At 38.7% G+C, this 16,983-nt stretch overlaps 1 protein-coding gene across 1 annotated transcript in view; it reads left to right on the top strand.

Annotated features, from left to right (window-relative positions):
- SPATS2 (spermatogenesis associated serine rich 2) overlaps nt 1-16,983 on the top strand; it is a 139,117-nt gene that overhangs the window by 57,326 nt on the left and 64,808 nt on the right. Inside the window, exon 2 of the mRNA XM_035002734.1 lies at nt 16,435-16,701. Coding sequence (XP_034858625.1) covers nt 16,677-16,701 — 25 coding nt within the window. The 5' untranslated portion in view covers nt 16,435-16,676. The remainder of the gene's footprint in view (nt 1-16,434; nt 16,702-16,983) is intronic.

The raw sequence follows: 16,983 nt of genomic DNA, 5'->3' as shown, positions 1-16,983 counted from the left end.
TTCCAAAATAAAATTTATGGTGATCAGGCCTTATGGTTATGGGAGAGTTTTTAGATTAGAGTGGCATATCGATTAGAAAGTTAGTGCCAATGAGTAGACATTTGTTAAGAAAACAGACTTATGGAGAGGTCTTACATTCACTTTTTTGACTTGAGGATATCATTCTTGTTTTTTGTTTTTTTTTAAACTGTATTTTTTTTTTTTTTTAAGATTTTATTTATTTATTTGACAGAGAGAGGCACAGCGAGAGAGGGAACACAAGCAAGGGGAATGGGAGAGGGAGGAGCAGGGAGCCCAGTGCGGGGCTCGATCCCAGGACCCTGGGATCATGACCTGAGCCAAAGGCAGACGCTGAACGCCTGAGCCACCCAGGTGCCCCATCATTTTTGTTTTTAATTATTTTTTAGAATATATCAGTATATTATTTTGGGTCTCCTTTTTCATATTCATATATAATGCTAATGCGAATGTTATTTATTGGTAAACTGATGACATTTTGGAAGAGGTTACTACTTTCTTGCAACCCAAACCCTTTAAATATCAGAAAAAAGTTTTTATTTGGAACTTCCCATTTTCTTGTTTTTGGTTGGTTATCATTATGCAGATCTAGAGAGTTAGTGTTTGTAGGTTCTTATTGACACATTTCTTTTTTCTTTTTCTTTCTTTAGATTTTATTTGTTTACTTTTAGAGAGAGCACGCAAATGGGGAAAAGAGCAGAGGGAGAGGTAGAGAGAGAATCCCAAGTGGACTCCATGCTGAGTGGAGAGCTAGAATCGGGGCTTGATCCCATGACCCTGAGATCATGACTTGAGCTGAAACCAAGAGTTGGCTGCTTAACCAACTGTGCCACCCAGGTGCCCCTTGACACATTTCTTGAATCTGTTGATTGGGTTACTGAGTTGGAATAAATATTTAGATTCAACTGAGGGTTTTCAGCTTTGATTTAATTTAATTTACTGGAAAGGGGTCATTAAAAAAAAGGTATTAAAAATTTTCAGAGATATGCTTATACAGTTACAGTGTCAAAATATTAAAGATTTGAAAACTTAGTTTCCTATTTTTTTGTTTCCATTCCTCAATGGATCATCACTGTTGCAAGTTTCTTTTTATCCTTTCAGATCTACAATATTTATGTATATGCAATACAGTATAAATATAGTCTTCTCCATCACAGTCCTTTAACAATATATTTTACTATAATAATAATTTTAAAAAACAGTCCCTGCCCCTCTCTCCAGCCCATTCCCATTTCTAGCTTTCCATGGATGTTCATTAGCATTTCTTCTGGTATTAACCTCCGTATTTCTGAATAACATGGTTATACTGACTTTTTAGTCTTTTCCGGGACAATCCTGTTATGGAAGATGAGGATTTAGTTTTCTTATATTTTCTTCCCTCCTCACCTGTCCTCCCTTTTCCCTTGGTTTTGTTGATAGATAGATTTTGTAACAATCTGTATTTTAAATTCAAACTAATTATAAGTACCTTCGTGTATAGCCCAGTTAATCCTTTGTTAGTCCTTACAATGCTTGCCAATGTGAAAAGTTACTTACCCCAAGACTTGAAAATTATACCCACTCTCTTTAGAGTGCTTCAGATCATTCCAATTTCCTAATTGCACATCATCCAAATTTAATGGCGTTACCATTCTAAGGCTCTAACTATACCTGTAATTATGACTTATTGCTTGTAAAACCATAGTATTAGTAAAGTTTCCATTTATTTGTTAAGTAACTTGTATAAGCTAGATTCTTGGAACCTCTTAGTTTTAGGGGACACATCTTTTGTTGCAGTTAATGTCAGCCAGTGTTTATTGAGTGGTTTTCAGTAAGTATTAGGCATTGTTGTAGTGCTACATCTGTATGAACTCATCTAAACCATGTAACAGCCCAGTGAGGAAGATGCTAGCATTATTTGCATTTTGCAGTTGAAGAAAGTGAGACATGGAGAAGGTAAGTAGCTTGCTTGAAGTCATTTAGCTAGGAAGTGGTGGAGCTATGATAGAAACCCAGGCAGTCTGGCTTTAGAGACCTCACTTACCCACTGCTACACTGCTATATTAATGATATACTATATTAATGATATACTCAACCTCAGCAGTAGAGCATGTGCTTCAGTTGGGTTTTCCACTAGTGGTGATGGATTATGCTAATCCATCCATGTTTTACATTTCTTGTGGGTTTTTTTTTTTCCAAATACTATATTTCTGAAAAAAAATTTTTTTTAAAGATTTTATTTATTTGACAGAGAGAGACACAGCAAGAAAGGGAACACAAGCAGGGGGAGTGGGAGAGGAGAAGCAGGCCTCCCGCGGAGCGGGGAGCCCGATGCGGGGCTCGATCCCAGGACCCTGGGACCATGACCTGAGCTGAAGGCAGATGCTTAACGACTGAGCCACCCAGGTGCCCCCAATTTCTGAAAATTTTTTTAAAAATTTATTTTTAATTGTAAAAAATAATATAAAATTCACCATCTTAACCATTTTTAAATATATGTCAGTACTGTTAAGTATATTCACATAGTTGTACAACAGATCTCCAGAAATTTTTCACCATGCAAAACTGAAACTCTGTACCTACTAAACAACAATGTCTCCTTTCCCTCTTCTTCCCTTGGCAACCACCATTCTACTTTCTGTTTTTATGAATTTGACTACTTTAGATACCTCATATAAGTGGAATCATTACAATATTTGTCTTTTTTTGTGACTGACATTTCATTTAGCATAATGTCCCCAGTCATCCATGCTGTGGCATGTTGACAGGATTTCCTTTTTTTTTTTTTTTTAATTTTATTTATTTTAAACAATCCCTACACCCAACACAGGGCTTAAACTCATGACCCCAAGATCAAGAGTCACACGCTGTTCCAACTGAGCCAGCCAGGCACCCCAGGATTTCCTTCTCTTTAAAGGCTGAATAATATTCCATTTTGTGCATATGCCACATTTTGTTTATTCGTCCATCGATGGATATTTGGATTGCTTCCACCTCTTGGCTATTATGAATAGTGCTGTAATGAATATGGGTATGCAAATATCTCTTTGATATCGGGCTTTCAGTCCTTTTGGATGTATATCCAGAGGTGGGATTGCTGGATGATAATGGTAGTTCTGTTTTTAATTTTTTGAGGAACCTCCATACTGTTTCCATAGTAGCTGCACTATTTTACATTCACATCAATAGTGAACAAGTGTTCCCATTTCTCCACATCTTTGCCAACACTGATTTTCTGGGGTTGTTTGTTTGTTTGTTTTGATAGCAGCATTCAAATGGGTGTGAGATGATATCTCATTGTGGTTTTGATTTGTATTTCTCTAATGATGAGTGATGTTAAGTAATCTTTTCATATAGCTGTTGGCCATTTGTTTATCTTCTTTGGAGAAATGTCTGTTCAAGTCCTTTGACCATTTTTAAATTGGGTTATTTGTTTTCTGTTAAGTTGTAGGAGTTTTTAAAATATATTCTGAATATTAACTGCTTATCAAATATATGACTTGCAAATATTTTCTCCCATTCCATAGGTTTCCTTTTCACTCTGTTGATTATTTACTTTGATGTACAGAAGTTTTTAAGTTTGATGCAGTTCCACTTTTTTGACTGTGCTTTGGATGTCATACCTAGGAAGTCATTGCCAAATCCCATATCATGAAGTTTTTCCTCTGTGTTTTTTTCTTCCAAGAGTTTAGGTCTTATGTTTAGCTTTTTAATTCATCTGAGTTAATTTTTGTTAATATAGTGTAAAGTGAGGGCCCAATTTCACTCTTTTGTATATAGATACCCAGTTTCTCCAGCACCATTTGTTGAAGAGAGTGTACTTTCCCTATTAAATAATCTTGGTACCCTTGTTAAAAATCATTTGACCATATATGAGTTTATTTCTAGGCTCCCTATTCTATTCCATTGGTCTAAATGTCTGTCTCTATGCCAATACCACTGTTTTGAATACTGTAGCTTTGTAATATGTTCTGAAATCAGGAAGTGATTTTTCTTCTTTTTTAAGATTGTTTTTGGCTGTTTGAAGTCTATTTCTGAAATTGAAAATATATATGCAAAATATAATATTTGTTATTTTAACCATTCACAAGTGTACAAATCAGTGGCATTAAATACATTTACAGTGTTCTATAATTATCACCACTATCCCCAAGCCTTTTTTCATCATCCCCCACAAAAACTTCGCATACCCATTAAACAATAACTCTCCCTTTTCTTCTTCCCCCTAGCTTTTGGTAACCTCTATGTACTTTCTCTATTTCTCATCCCTTTTTAACCCATGTTCCCGTTCTGATGAATATAAACACCCTGTGCCCTCTTTTGTTGTGATTTGAAGTGAAAAATAAATATAACAATAAGTCAAAGTAATAGGTTTTAAAACTGTGCATGTCCATCCTCTTCCCATTTCTCTACCTTGAGAGGCATTGTGCTGCACAGGGTGCCTGCACACGAGTAGCATATGTTTGTATAGCTGGGACTAGGGGTGTTGTCTGTGATGATGGACTTCTTTAGATCAAAGCAGATGAAGATGAAATCTGGTTTGTTGGTTTTCTTAGCTTTAAGCTGTAGCTAATCCAAGACTGACCATTTTGAATTTGCTTTTCTATTTAATAAGCAGCAATAAATTAATATAAACATCCAGATTTAATGTTTTAAAATTTTCTTTGATTACTAGTTTTCCCACATTTCAAACTAATTAAAATAATATGATATTCCATACCTCTTGTTCCCATTTTGGATTTTGTTTTGTTTTGTTTTGTTTTTTTAAGATAGCATGGTGGGGATCAAGGGGGAAGGAGAAGGAGAATCTTAAGCAGGCTCCACGCCCAGCACGGAGCCCAACCTCACAACCCTGAGATCATGACCTGAGCTGAAATCAAGAGTCGGACACTTAACTGACTGAGCCACCCAGGTGCCCTTGACCTGAAAGGTTTCTTGTGTATAAATGACTAGCTTGGCGCCTGGGTGGCTCAGTCGTTAAGCGTCTGCCTTCTGCTCAGGTTATGATCCCAGGGTGCTGGGATCGAGCCCCGCATCGGGCTCCCTGCTCAGTGGGGAGGCTGCTTCTCCCTCTCCCACTCCCCCTGCTTGTATTCCCTCTCTCGCTGTGTCTCTCTCTGTCAAATAAATAAAATCTTAAAAAATATATATTCTTTGGGTTTTTTCTTCTAGTTTTTATAGAAAAAAAATTATGTGTTTGAGGTTTTCATAAGGTAAAACACACAAATCTTAAGAGTAAAGCTCAGTGAATTTTTACATATGTATGCACCCATGTGAGTACCACCTGGATCAAGATATAGAACATTTTCCTTCTCAGAAAGTTTTCAAAGGGACACCCTCCTTCCAGAGGTAACCATTATTCTTTTTTTTTTTTTTTTAAGATTTTATTTATTTATTTGACAGAGAGGGAGACAGCGAAAGAGGGAACACAAGCAGGGGGAGTGGGAGAGGGAGAAGCAGGCTTCCCGCCGAGCAGGGAGCCCAATGCGGGGCTCGATCCCAGGACCCTGGGATCATGACCTGAGCTGAAGGCAGACGCTTAACGACTGAGCCACCCAGGCGCCCCGGTAACCATTATTCTGATTTCTATAACCAGATATTATTTTTGCCTGTTTTTATGCTTCATATAAATGGAATCATACAGTATATACTCTTTGGGTTTGGTTTCTTTGCTTAATGTAATTCCTATGAAATATATCTATGTTGTATATAGTAATGGTTTCTTTTTTTTCTTATTGCTGAGTAGTATTCTGTTTTATTAATATACTAAAATGTATATTTTTCTTTTTTCCATATTGGGGCTATTATGAATAAAGCTGCTGTTGATATTCTTGTTTATAGACATATTTACTTATTTCTTTTGGGTATATAAGCCTAGGAGTGAAATTGCTGGGTCGTAGGGTAAGTATATATTTAAATTAGTTAGTGATTTCTAGACAGTTTTCCAGTGTTTGTACCATTTTATATTCCTACCAGCATTATGTGAGAGTTCTAATTGGTCCACATCCTTACCAAACTTGGTACTATCTGTTTTCAGTTTTAGTCATTCCACTGTAATTCTTTTTTTTCAAAAAAAATTTTTTATGTATTTGAGAGAGAGAGAGAGCATGAGCAGCGGGGAGGGAGAAGCAGACTCCCTGCTGAGCAGGGAGCCCAATGTGGGACTCGATCCCAGCACCTGGGATCATGACGTGAGCTGAAGGCAGATGCTTAACCATCTGAGCCAGCCAGGCGACCTCTACTGTATTTCTTTTTTTTTCTTTTTTTTTTTTTAAGATGTTACTTATTTATTTGAGAGAGAGAGAATGAGAGAGAGAGCATGAGAGGGAGGAGGGTCAGAGGGAGAAGCAGACTCCCTGCTGAGCAGGGAGCCTGATGCGGGACTTGATCCCAGGACTCCAGGATCATGACCTGAGCCGAAGGCAGTCGCCTAACCAACTGAGCCACCCAGGCGCCCATCCACTGTAATTCTTAATTTTGCATTTCTCTGATGAATAACATTAAATCTCTTTAAAATAAACCTTTAAATATAATACATACTGGAAAATGCACACATTGTAAGTATACAGCCTAATGAATTGTTTAATACAAAGTGAACTTGCCCATGTAGCAGTCATGGTCAGGGGTACTCTTCATTCAGTCAACCAACGAACTTATTGCATATCTACTGTGTGTTAGGTATAGTTCTAGGCCCAGAGATACAAGAATGATCAAGACAGGGGCGTCTGGGTGGCTCAGTCGCTTAAGTGTCTGCCTTTGGCTCAGGTCATGATCCCAAGGTCCTGGGATCCAGTCCCGCCACATTGGGCTCCTTGCTCAGCAGGGAGCCTGCTTCTCCCTCTGCCTGCCACTCCCCCTGCTTGTGCTCTCTCTCTCTGACAAATAAAAAAATAAAATCATAAAAAAAAGAATGATCAGGATAGTAAAAATTGCAGTCCTCACGAAGTGTACATTCTATTGGGGAAGAAGGACAATAAAGAAATAAATGCTAGGTGTAGTAATAAGGTGTAGAAAAAAATAGGGCAGGGTAAGGGAATGGAAGTGTTAGGAACTATTGTTCTAGTTAGGGTGGTCAGAGAAGGCTTCCCTGAAGAGATGACTCACCCCCCCCAGGTTTATTCAGGCTATTGGCAGAATTCAGTTTCATATGGTTGTAGGACTGAGGTTGTAGTACTGTTTCCCTGCTGGCTATTGGCCCCAGTGTCATTCTTTTTTTTTTGTGCCCTAGTGTCATTTTTTTTTTTTTAACATCTTCTTTCCTTTTTTTTTTTTTTAATTTAAATTCAGTTGGCCAACATATAGTACATCATGAGTTTTTGATGTAGTGTTCAACTATTCGATAGTTGCGTATAACACCCAGGGCTCATCAGATCACGTGCCCTCCTTAATGCCCATCCCCACACCCCTCTCCCTTCGGCAACCCTCAGTTTGTTTCCTGGAGTCAGGAGTCTCTCATGGTTTGTCTCCCTCTCTGATTTCTTCCCATTCAGTTTTCCCTCCCTTCCCCTATGATTCTCTGCATTATTCCTTATATTCCACATATGAATGAAACCATATAATTGTCTTTCTCTGATTGGCTTATTTCACTTAGCATAATACCCTCCAGTTCTGTCCATGTTGATGCAAACGGTAGGTATTCATCCTTTCTGATGGCTGAGTAATATTCCATTGTATATATATACCACATCTTCTCTATCCATTCATCTGTTGAAGAGCTCTAGGGGCCACCTGCATTTCCTGCCTCATGGCCCCTTTCAAAGCCAGTAATGACAGGTCAGATTACTCTCACACTTTAGATCTCTCTGACATTTCCATCTTTCACATTTCTCAGATGTATCTTTCTTTTTTATTTTTAAAGATCTTATTTATTTATTTGAGAGAGAGTGAGTGGGAACAGGGGAGGAATGGAAGGAGAAGCAGAGAGAGAGTCTCAAGCTGACTCCCGCTGAGTACAGAGCCTGATGTGGGGCCCAATCTCACCATCCTAAGATCATGACTTGAGCCAAAATGAAGAGTCTGAGGCTTAACTGACTGAGCCACCCAGGCGCCCTTCTCAGATACATCTTTCTGAACTCCAGCCAAAGAAATTTCTCCCCTTCTCAGGGCTCATGCAATTAGATTGGGCCCACCTGGATAATCTAGGTTCATTTCCTTATTTTAAAGTCTGTGACCTTAATTACATCTGCAAAGTCCCTTCACAGCAGTACTTGGATTATATTTGATAGAAAAACTAAGGGAAAGGAATCTTGGGGAGATCACTTTAGAATTCTGCTTATTACATAGGTCTTATTAAATTAATTAGGGAGTATTCTTTCCTCTACTTTCTAAAAGAGTTTGTGGAGAATTAATATTTCTTTTTAATATTAGAATATAGAAGTTCTCTGGCCTTGTGCTTTTGAGTGTGGCAGGAGGAGGTTTTAAATTACTGTTTCAGTTTCTTGCTACAGGTCTGTTGAGGTTTCTATTTCAGTCATTTAAGTGTCTGCCTTTGTCTCAAGTCATGATCCCACGTTCCTGGGATCTAGTCCTGGGATTGAGCCTGCTTCTCCCTCTGCCCCTCCCCCCTGCTTGTGCACTCTCTTGCTCCCTCTCAAATAAATAAATAAAATCTTAAAAAAAAAGAGAATTAAATACAACCCTGGATGCTCTAACTTTATGGGTCTCTATTTTTCCTCCAGAAAATAAAAAGAACAAAGTCACCACTCTCACAATAACTGGAAGAAAACTCAGTAGAAACTCAACACTCTTTTTCAGCGAGAAGTACCTGATGTATATTTTGTTTAATAAAGACTGCTAATATCTGCTTAGTGTGTCTATACACTAAGCCAGTTTAAGAATGTGATCTGTAATTTGCAGTCTTAATTACATGGAGAAAAAGTGAATGGGATTATTAATGCTGTGAAAGGCAACAGTGACCTACCCACCAAGTGGCAAGGTGGAGATAATTAATCTGGTCAATTAAAAAGAAATACATAATTTAAAATGCAGAGGCTTCCAGATGGTGAGTTAGTCTCTTAGTTGCTTGCTCTGGACATTATAAAATGCATCTTATCATAGCCTACTTTAATACTAGTTTAATTCTATAAGTTAGCTTTCCCCCCTCCTTTGTACAATTGTTGCCAGATATGTTACATCTATATTTGTTATAAACTGAAAAATACAGTATTGTTATCACTGCTTTATATAATCTTTTAAATAAATTAAGAGAAGAAAATAAAAATATATTTATTCAGTCTTTTATATTTACCAATATATTTACTTTTTCCAGTGCTCTTCATTTCTTTGTGTAGATTTAGGTTACCATCTGGTGTCATTTTCTTTCAGCCTGTGAGATTTTCTGTAGTATTTTTTGTAAGTCAGGTTTGCCAGCAATGGATTCCTAAGTCATTGGGGTGTCTTTATTTCACTGTCATTTTTTTACCTTCATTTTTTTTTCCTTCCCCCACCTTCATTTTTTAAAGGTGGTTTTGCTGAATATAGAATTCTTGCTTTTTTCCATTGCATGTTTTTTCCTGCTTTGTCAAAGATTATTTGACCATAGAGTTGAGGGTCCATATCTGGGTTCTCTATTCTGTTCCATTGGTCTATATGTCTGTTTTTGTGCCAGTACCATGCTGTCTTGGTGATTACAGCTTTGTAATATAGCTTAAAATTGGGCAATGTGATGCCCCCAGCTTTGTTTTTCTTTTTCAACATTTCCTTGGCGATTCGGGGTCTTTTCTGATTCCATACAAATTTTAGGATTGTTTGTTCCAGCACTTTGAAAAATGTCATTGGAATTTTGATCGGGATGACATTGAAGGTATAGATTGCTCTGGGTAGCATAGACATTTTAACAGTGTTTATTCTTCCGATCCAAAGACAGTCTCTTCAATAAATGGTGCTGGGAAAATTGGACAGCCACATGCAGAAGAATGAAACTCAACCATTCTCTAACACCGTACACAAAGATAAACTCAAAATGGATGAAAGACCTCAATGTGAGACAGGAATCCATCAAAATCCTAGAGGAGAACATAGGCAGTAACCTCTTTGACATCGGCCACAGCAACTTCTTTCAAGATACAGCTCCAAAAGCTAGTGAAACAAAAGCAAAAATGAACTTTTGGGACTTCATCAAGATAAAAAGCTTTTTTTTTTTTTTAAGATTTTATTTATTTGAGAGAGAGCACAAGCAGGGGGAGGGGCAGATGGAGAAGCAGGCTCTCCGCTGAGCAAGGAGCCCGATATGGGACTCGATCCCAGGACTCTGGGATCATGACCTGAGCTGAAGGCAGACGCTCAACCAACTGAGCCACCCAGGCATCCCAAGATAAAAAGCTTCTGCACAGCAAAGGAAACAGTTAACAAAACAAAGAGGCAACCCACAGAATGGGAGAAGATATTTGCAAATGACACTACAGATAAAGGGCTGGTATCCAAGATTTATAAAGAACTTCTCAAACTCAACACCCAGAAAACAAATAATCAAGTCAAAATATGGGCAGAAGATATGAAAAGACACTTCTCTGAAGAAGACATACAAATGGCTAACAGACACATGAAAAAATGTTCATCATCATTAGCCATCAGGGAAATTCAAATAAAACCACATTGAGATACCATCTTACACCAGTTGGAATGGCAAAAATGGACAGGGCAAGAAACAACAAATGTTGGAGAGGTTGTGGAGAAAGGGGAACCCTCTTACACTGTTGGTGGGAATGCAAGTTGGTATAGCCACTTTGGAAAACAGTGTGGAGGTGCCTCAAAATTTTAAAAATAGAGCTACCCTATGACCCAGCAATTGCACTCCTGGGTATTTACCCCAAAGACACAGATGCAGTGAAAAGAAGAGCCATATGCACCCCAATGTTCATAGCAGCAATGTCCGCAATAGCCAAACTGTGGAAAGAGCCGAGATGCCCTTAAACAGAAGAATGGATAAAGAAGATGTGGTCCATATATACAATGGAATATTAGCCATCAGAAAGGATGAATACCCAACTTTTACATCAACATGGATAGGACTGGAGGAGATTATGCTAAGTGAAATAAGTCAAGCAGAGAAAGTCAATTATCATATGGTTTCACTTATTTGTGGAACATAAGGAATAGCATGGAGGACATCAGGAGAAGGAAGGGAAAAATTAAGGGGGGGGAATCGGAGGGAGAGATGAACCATGAGAGACTATGGACTCTGAGAAACAAACACGGTTTTAGAGAGGAGGGGGGTGGGGAATTGGTTAGCCCGGTGAGGGGTATTAAGGAGGGCACGTACTGCATGGAGCAGTGGGTGTTATACGAAAACAATGGATCGTGGGTCACCACATCAAAAACTAATGATGTGGGCGCCTGGGTGGCTCAGCTGGTTGGGCAGCTGTCTTCGGCTCAGGTCATGATCCTGGAGTCCCGGGATCGAGTCCCGCATCAGGCTCCCTGCTCGGCGGGGAGCCTGCTTCTCCCTCTTCCTCTACTGCTCCCCCTGCTTGTGCTCTCTCTCTCTCTCTGTCAAATAAATAAAATCTTAAAAACAAAAAAAACAACTCATGATGTATTGTATGGTGACTAACATAACATAATAAAATTTAAAAAAACATTCTTGCTTGACAATTTTTTCTTTCAGCATTTTGAATATGTCATTTCACTGTCTTCTGACTTTCCTTGTTTCTGATGAGAGATTAGCAACCGGTTATATTGTTGCTTCCTGGTAAATGAGCTGGGTTTTTTTCTTGCTTCTGTCAAGATTTTCTGTTTTAGGTGTTTTGGTTTTTTTTTTACCATTTTTACTATATGTCTAGGTATGGATTTTATCATTTTTACTATATGTCTAGGTATGGATCTCTTTGTGTTTATTGTAGTTGTGGTTCATCGAACTTCTTGAGTCTGTAGATGATTATTATTTTTATTTTTTTTAGAGAGAGAGAGGAAGAGAATCTTTTTTCTTTTTTAAAAATTTATTTATTTGACAGAGAGGCAGAGGGAGAAACAGGCTCCCCGCTGAGCAGGGAGCTGATGTGGGGCTCGATCCCAGGACCCTGGGATCGTGACCTGAGCTAAAGGCAGATGCTTAATCACTGAGCCACCCAGGCACCCCAGGGAGAGCGAGAATCTTAAGCAGGCTCCATGCTCGGCATGGAGCCTGATGCGGGCTGGATCTCAAGAGTCTGAGATCATGACCTGAGCTGAAATCAAGAGTCGAACACTTAACCAACTGAGCCCAGGAGCCCCTGTAGATTAATTTTTTTTTTAAATATCAGTTTCTGGGGCACCTGGGTGGTTCAGTCAGTTAGGTGTCTGACTCGATCTCAGGGTTGTGAGTTGAAGCCCCGCATTGGGCTCCACGCTGGAAGTGTTGGGCTCCACATTGGGCATGGAGCCTACTTACAAAAAAAAATCAGCTTGCTTTGTTTTTGGTCATTATTTCTGTCCTTTTTCTCCACTTCTGGAACTTCTAAATTGGAACTCCACACTTGTTATACTCGATGTTGTTCCTTAGGTCTCTGGGGCTTTGTTTTTCTTTATTCTTTTCTCTCTTCAGATTAGATACCAGTTTTTCTGATATTTTTTTCTTCTACTCCAGTGTTCAACTCTAGAATTTCTGTTTACCTCTTTTTATATGATTTCTATCTTCTTGTTGAAATTTTCTGTTTATGGCATTGTCCTCATATTTTTCTTTAGTCCTTTAAAGCAGTTTGAAGATTTTGTTTTAGTTTGGCATTTGGACCTACTCAGAGATATTTTCAATTCCATGATGGTTTTTTTCCCCCTCTTCAGTTTGGGTCATACTTTCCTGCATCTTTACATGTCTCATAAATTTTTGTTGAAACTAGACATTTTACATAATATATTGTAGCAACTTTGCTTGATTTGTTTTTCCCTTGGAGGGTTGTTTTGTTTTGTTGCCTGGACTAAATCTGTGGAGTATTTTTCCTGAGTGTGTGGCTGCTATTACCTGCTTAGTGTTTTGTGTTTTTTTAATTTGTTTTTATTTTTAAGTTTGTCTTCCTGGAATCACACCTGTATTTGTATAGCTTAGTGGTCAGTTAGCCACTTGTCAAAGATTGTGCTAAACACGTTGACCTAGGAGAGTTTCCACTTTCTGCCAGTAGATCTTTGTGTGTGAAGGGGAGCTCCTTCAAAATTCAGACATTTTAAAAGTCTGCTCAAACTTGTACTTTCCACTGGGCCCTCTCATGTTTTTTCTTCCTGTTTTTGCAGGCTCCTGGTAGATCCTCTCTGGTCTCTCTAGTATGGATGTGTGAGCACTTACCCTTTATAGTCTTGTTTTCAGATTTCCCTTTAAATTCTGTCTAGTCTGCTGGCCCATTGCTTGTACCAACTGTGACAGCATCCTCAGGTCCTTTGTCTTGCTTGTTCATTGCCACCAAGAATACACATTGTTACTGACAGTGATGGGTGTGGCATTCTGTGCTTTGCTTCATATCTAGTCATCCCTCTCTGTGAGTGAAGCTGCTGGTGTTTATGGCTTTCCCTACCTTGGTAGAACTACCTTTCCCACTGACCTGGGGGTGATGGGGACAGCCTTGGGCAGTAATGCCCCAGAGTCATGCTCTTCTTACCCCAAATTCAGTAGTTTTTCATGAATAACCACAGAGCAAGTAGCATTTGAGAAAAGACCTAAAGGAAGTGAGGAATTATTTCATGTAGATATCTGAAGATGAACATTCCTGGCAGAGGGAACGCCTTAAGGGCCTGAAGGGGAGAACATATCTAGGGTATAAAAGGGACAGTAATGAGGCCAGTATGGCTAGAATGGAGTACCTGAGGGGGAGAGTAGTGGGAAATTATGTCAGAGAGGTAAAGAGAGGCAGATAAGACCTTTTAGGCTACTCACTGTAAGGACTCTGGCTTTTACTTTGAATGAAATGGGGAGCTGCTGGAGGGCTTTGAGCAGCAGAGTTGAGACAGTTCATCTTATAATTTTAAAAGCAGCTTTAGTGAAATGGAAGCTGAAGCGTGGCGGGATAGAAGACTCAGGATGCCAGTTAAGAGACTTACATTCCTGATTATAGCAATGCAGGGGAGAAATGATCATGGCTTAGATGAGAATAGTAGCAGGAGAGGTAGTGAGAAGTGGTCCAATTCCTTCTGGTAGATTGGAGGTGGGGAGTGAACAGATTCAGATCCCTTATTTCAAGGAAATTTTTCTGCATGGTATGTGTGAGTGCTTTTTTTTGTTCCTTTTATTGAGTTCTATATTTTTTGAGTCCCTATATTGATTCTAATTATGCTCAGATTGGATCATTTTAATGCTCTTGCAATCTCTTTTTTTCTTGTGAAGGCTTTCCTCCATTCCATTCATTCTATTTTTATCTTTCTTTTTTTTTTTTTTAAGGAGGCTCCATGCCCAGTGTACAGCCCAATACGGGGCTTGAACTCACAACCCTGAGATCAAGACCTGAGCTAAGGTCAAGTCGAATGCTTAACTGACTGAGCCACCCAGGTGCCCCTCATCCTCTTTTCTTTAAGCTGAGGGCATGAGGGTAGAGAAGAGCTTGCCATTGAAGAATTTAATCCTTTGTGATAGATCTATCTAAATTCTGTTCTTGGGGCGCCTGGGTGGCTCAATCGTTAGGCATCTGCCTTCGGCTCGGGTCATCATCCCAGGGTCCCTGGGATCGAGCCCCGCATCGGGCTCCCTGCTCAGCAGGAAGCCTGCTTCTCCTTCTTCCACTCCCCCTGCTTGTGTTCCCTCTCTCACTGTGTCTCTTCTGTCAAAAAATTAAATCTTTAAAAAAAATAAATTCTGTTCTTGGTGCCTGAGTGGCTCAGCTTGTTAAGTGTCTGCCTCCAGCTCAGGTCATGATCTCAGGGTCCTGGGATCGAGCCTGACGTCATCGGGCTTCCTGCTCAGCAGGGAGTCTGCTTCTCCCTTTCCTTCTGCCCCTCCACCCACTTGTTCTCTAATAAATAAAATCTTAAAAAAATAATATAAAATCTCATAAAGTATTTTTATAGAGATTTTTATCAGATCCACTCTATGCATTGGTAAATTCCATGTAATTCCATAAGCTTTGGCTGATTCTCCCAATTTGGCTCAATTCTCTGAAAGATAGTAAGCCCCAGAGGTTCAGCCTGTCTTTCCTCAAGTCCCATAGTGGTTTGTAGAGAATCTTACTCTTGGAGTATAATTGATATAACATATTAGTTTCAGGTGTACAATCTAATAACTCAGTATTTGTATATATTGCAAAATGATCACCACAGTCCAGTTAATATCTCTCACTATACAAAATTTTTTTCTTGTGATAAGAACTTTCACGATCCACTTTCCTAGCTACTTTCAAATATGGAATATGGTATGAACTAGTTACCTTGCTGTATGTGACATCCCTGTGACTTACCTTATAACTGGAAATATGAATCATTTGACCCCCTTCACCGGTTTTTTTCTACGCCCCCAGCCTCAGGTAACCACCAATCTATTCTCTATATCCACAGAGACTCTTATTCTTGGTGGATTTTTTTTTTTTTTAAACTGTACCAGGGCTGTCTACTTATTCATTCTTCTCCATTCATATTGGAAAGTATTATACATAAGGTTGCTCTCATTTCCTTCTTGGGTTGCACCTATCAGGTGTCCAGATGTAAGAGTCCTTTGATCATGCTTTCTTTACCCAGAAATCTTGGTCATATATTTTTTAAAGTTCAGTAATATATGGGAAAAAATAGCATTTGTATCTTTACAGCTTGCTTCCTGTACTAGTGACTAGTTGAAATTTTGCTGTTTCCAATTAAAATTCCTTTGTGATCTCCCCATTCACCCACCCCCTTCCCCAGTTTTCTTGCAGCTGGATTTGAGTTGGGAAATTGGAAGAGAGGTTAGACACAGGAATTCCTAGAGGCAGAAGAAAGACCCTTGATTTGGGCAGGAAGAGCAGGTGGTAAAGTTCTTAGGGAGTGATAAGAGGTAATACTTTGTGAAGCAGAGTTGGGGATAAGATTTTTGAGATAGATACAAAAGATAAGAGTAAGACAATTTCTTTCTGAACTAAGAAGATGGTCTGATTTTAAGATTAAAGTTTCTTTTTCTTTTAATTCCAGTATAGTTAACATACACCGTTACATTAGTTTCAGATGTATGGTAGAGTGATTCAACGATTCCATACAACACACGGTGCTCATCACAGGTGCCCTCTTTAATCCCCATCCCCTATTTCATCTGTCCCCCCACCCCCCTCCCCTCTGGTAATTGGCAGTTTGTTCTGTATAGTTCACAGTTTGTTTCTTGGTTGGGTCTCTTTCTCTAAGATTAAAGTTTCTTATGGAGCAAAATAATGCTTTTAATGACTATATTCTTTCTAGAGTACTTTCTTTTTAATAGCTAGTTTTGTTTAGAAAAAATACAAAGTAAAACCTGTGGGTATCTGTTAGAAATTTTGTACAGATAGCTGTTACTGTAATCGTGAATGTGTTTGTGTGTTTTCCCTCCAGAATCTCCCTGGAGAAAGACATGAATGTCTGCAATGATATTTCCTGACAAGAAGTTGATACAAGAGAAGGAAAGGAGATCAACAGCTAGTGAGCAGAATTTCAGATAACCACGATTTGGTATTTATCACCTCCAACAACAGACTTCCGTTGCCTACTTTTAAATCAGAGATAACTACGGTCAGAACTCAGACAAGGCAAAAGGATACTTTTCATCTATATTTTTTGAGATCAAAGAAACCACAATGTCTAGGAAACAAAACCAGAAGGGTAAGATTACATGTGGGCATAAATTGTAAAAGCATAGTTGTGAAATAATGATCTATATATTTTTAAAAGGTTCTCTTAATGTGTTTTGAATGGTTATATTTTCCCTTGCCCAGTGCAGTACTACTGATAGGTATAATTTATCTCTTTGTCTTGACTGCAGTTAATTTTAGAATATATAACATTCACAACTTTATCTGTTGTCTCTTTAATTATTTAAGTATTTGTGGATATTAGATTATAGTTTTGTGTGTTACTAGTTTGGGAATTAATTCATATAACAAT

This window comes from Mirounga leonina, unplaced genomic scaffold (assembly GCF_011800145.1).
Source record: "Mirounga leonina isolate KUSES-001 unplaced genomic scaffold, KU_Mleo_1.0 Mir_126, whole genome shotgun sequence".
In the NCBI taxonomy this organism is placed as follows: Eukaryota; Metazoa; Chordata; class Mammalia; order Carnivora; family Phocidae; genus Mirounga; species Mirounga leonina.
This window is presented reverse-complemented; position numbering and strand designations above follow the sequence as displayed.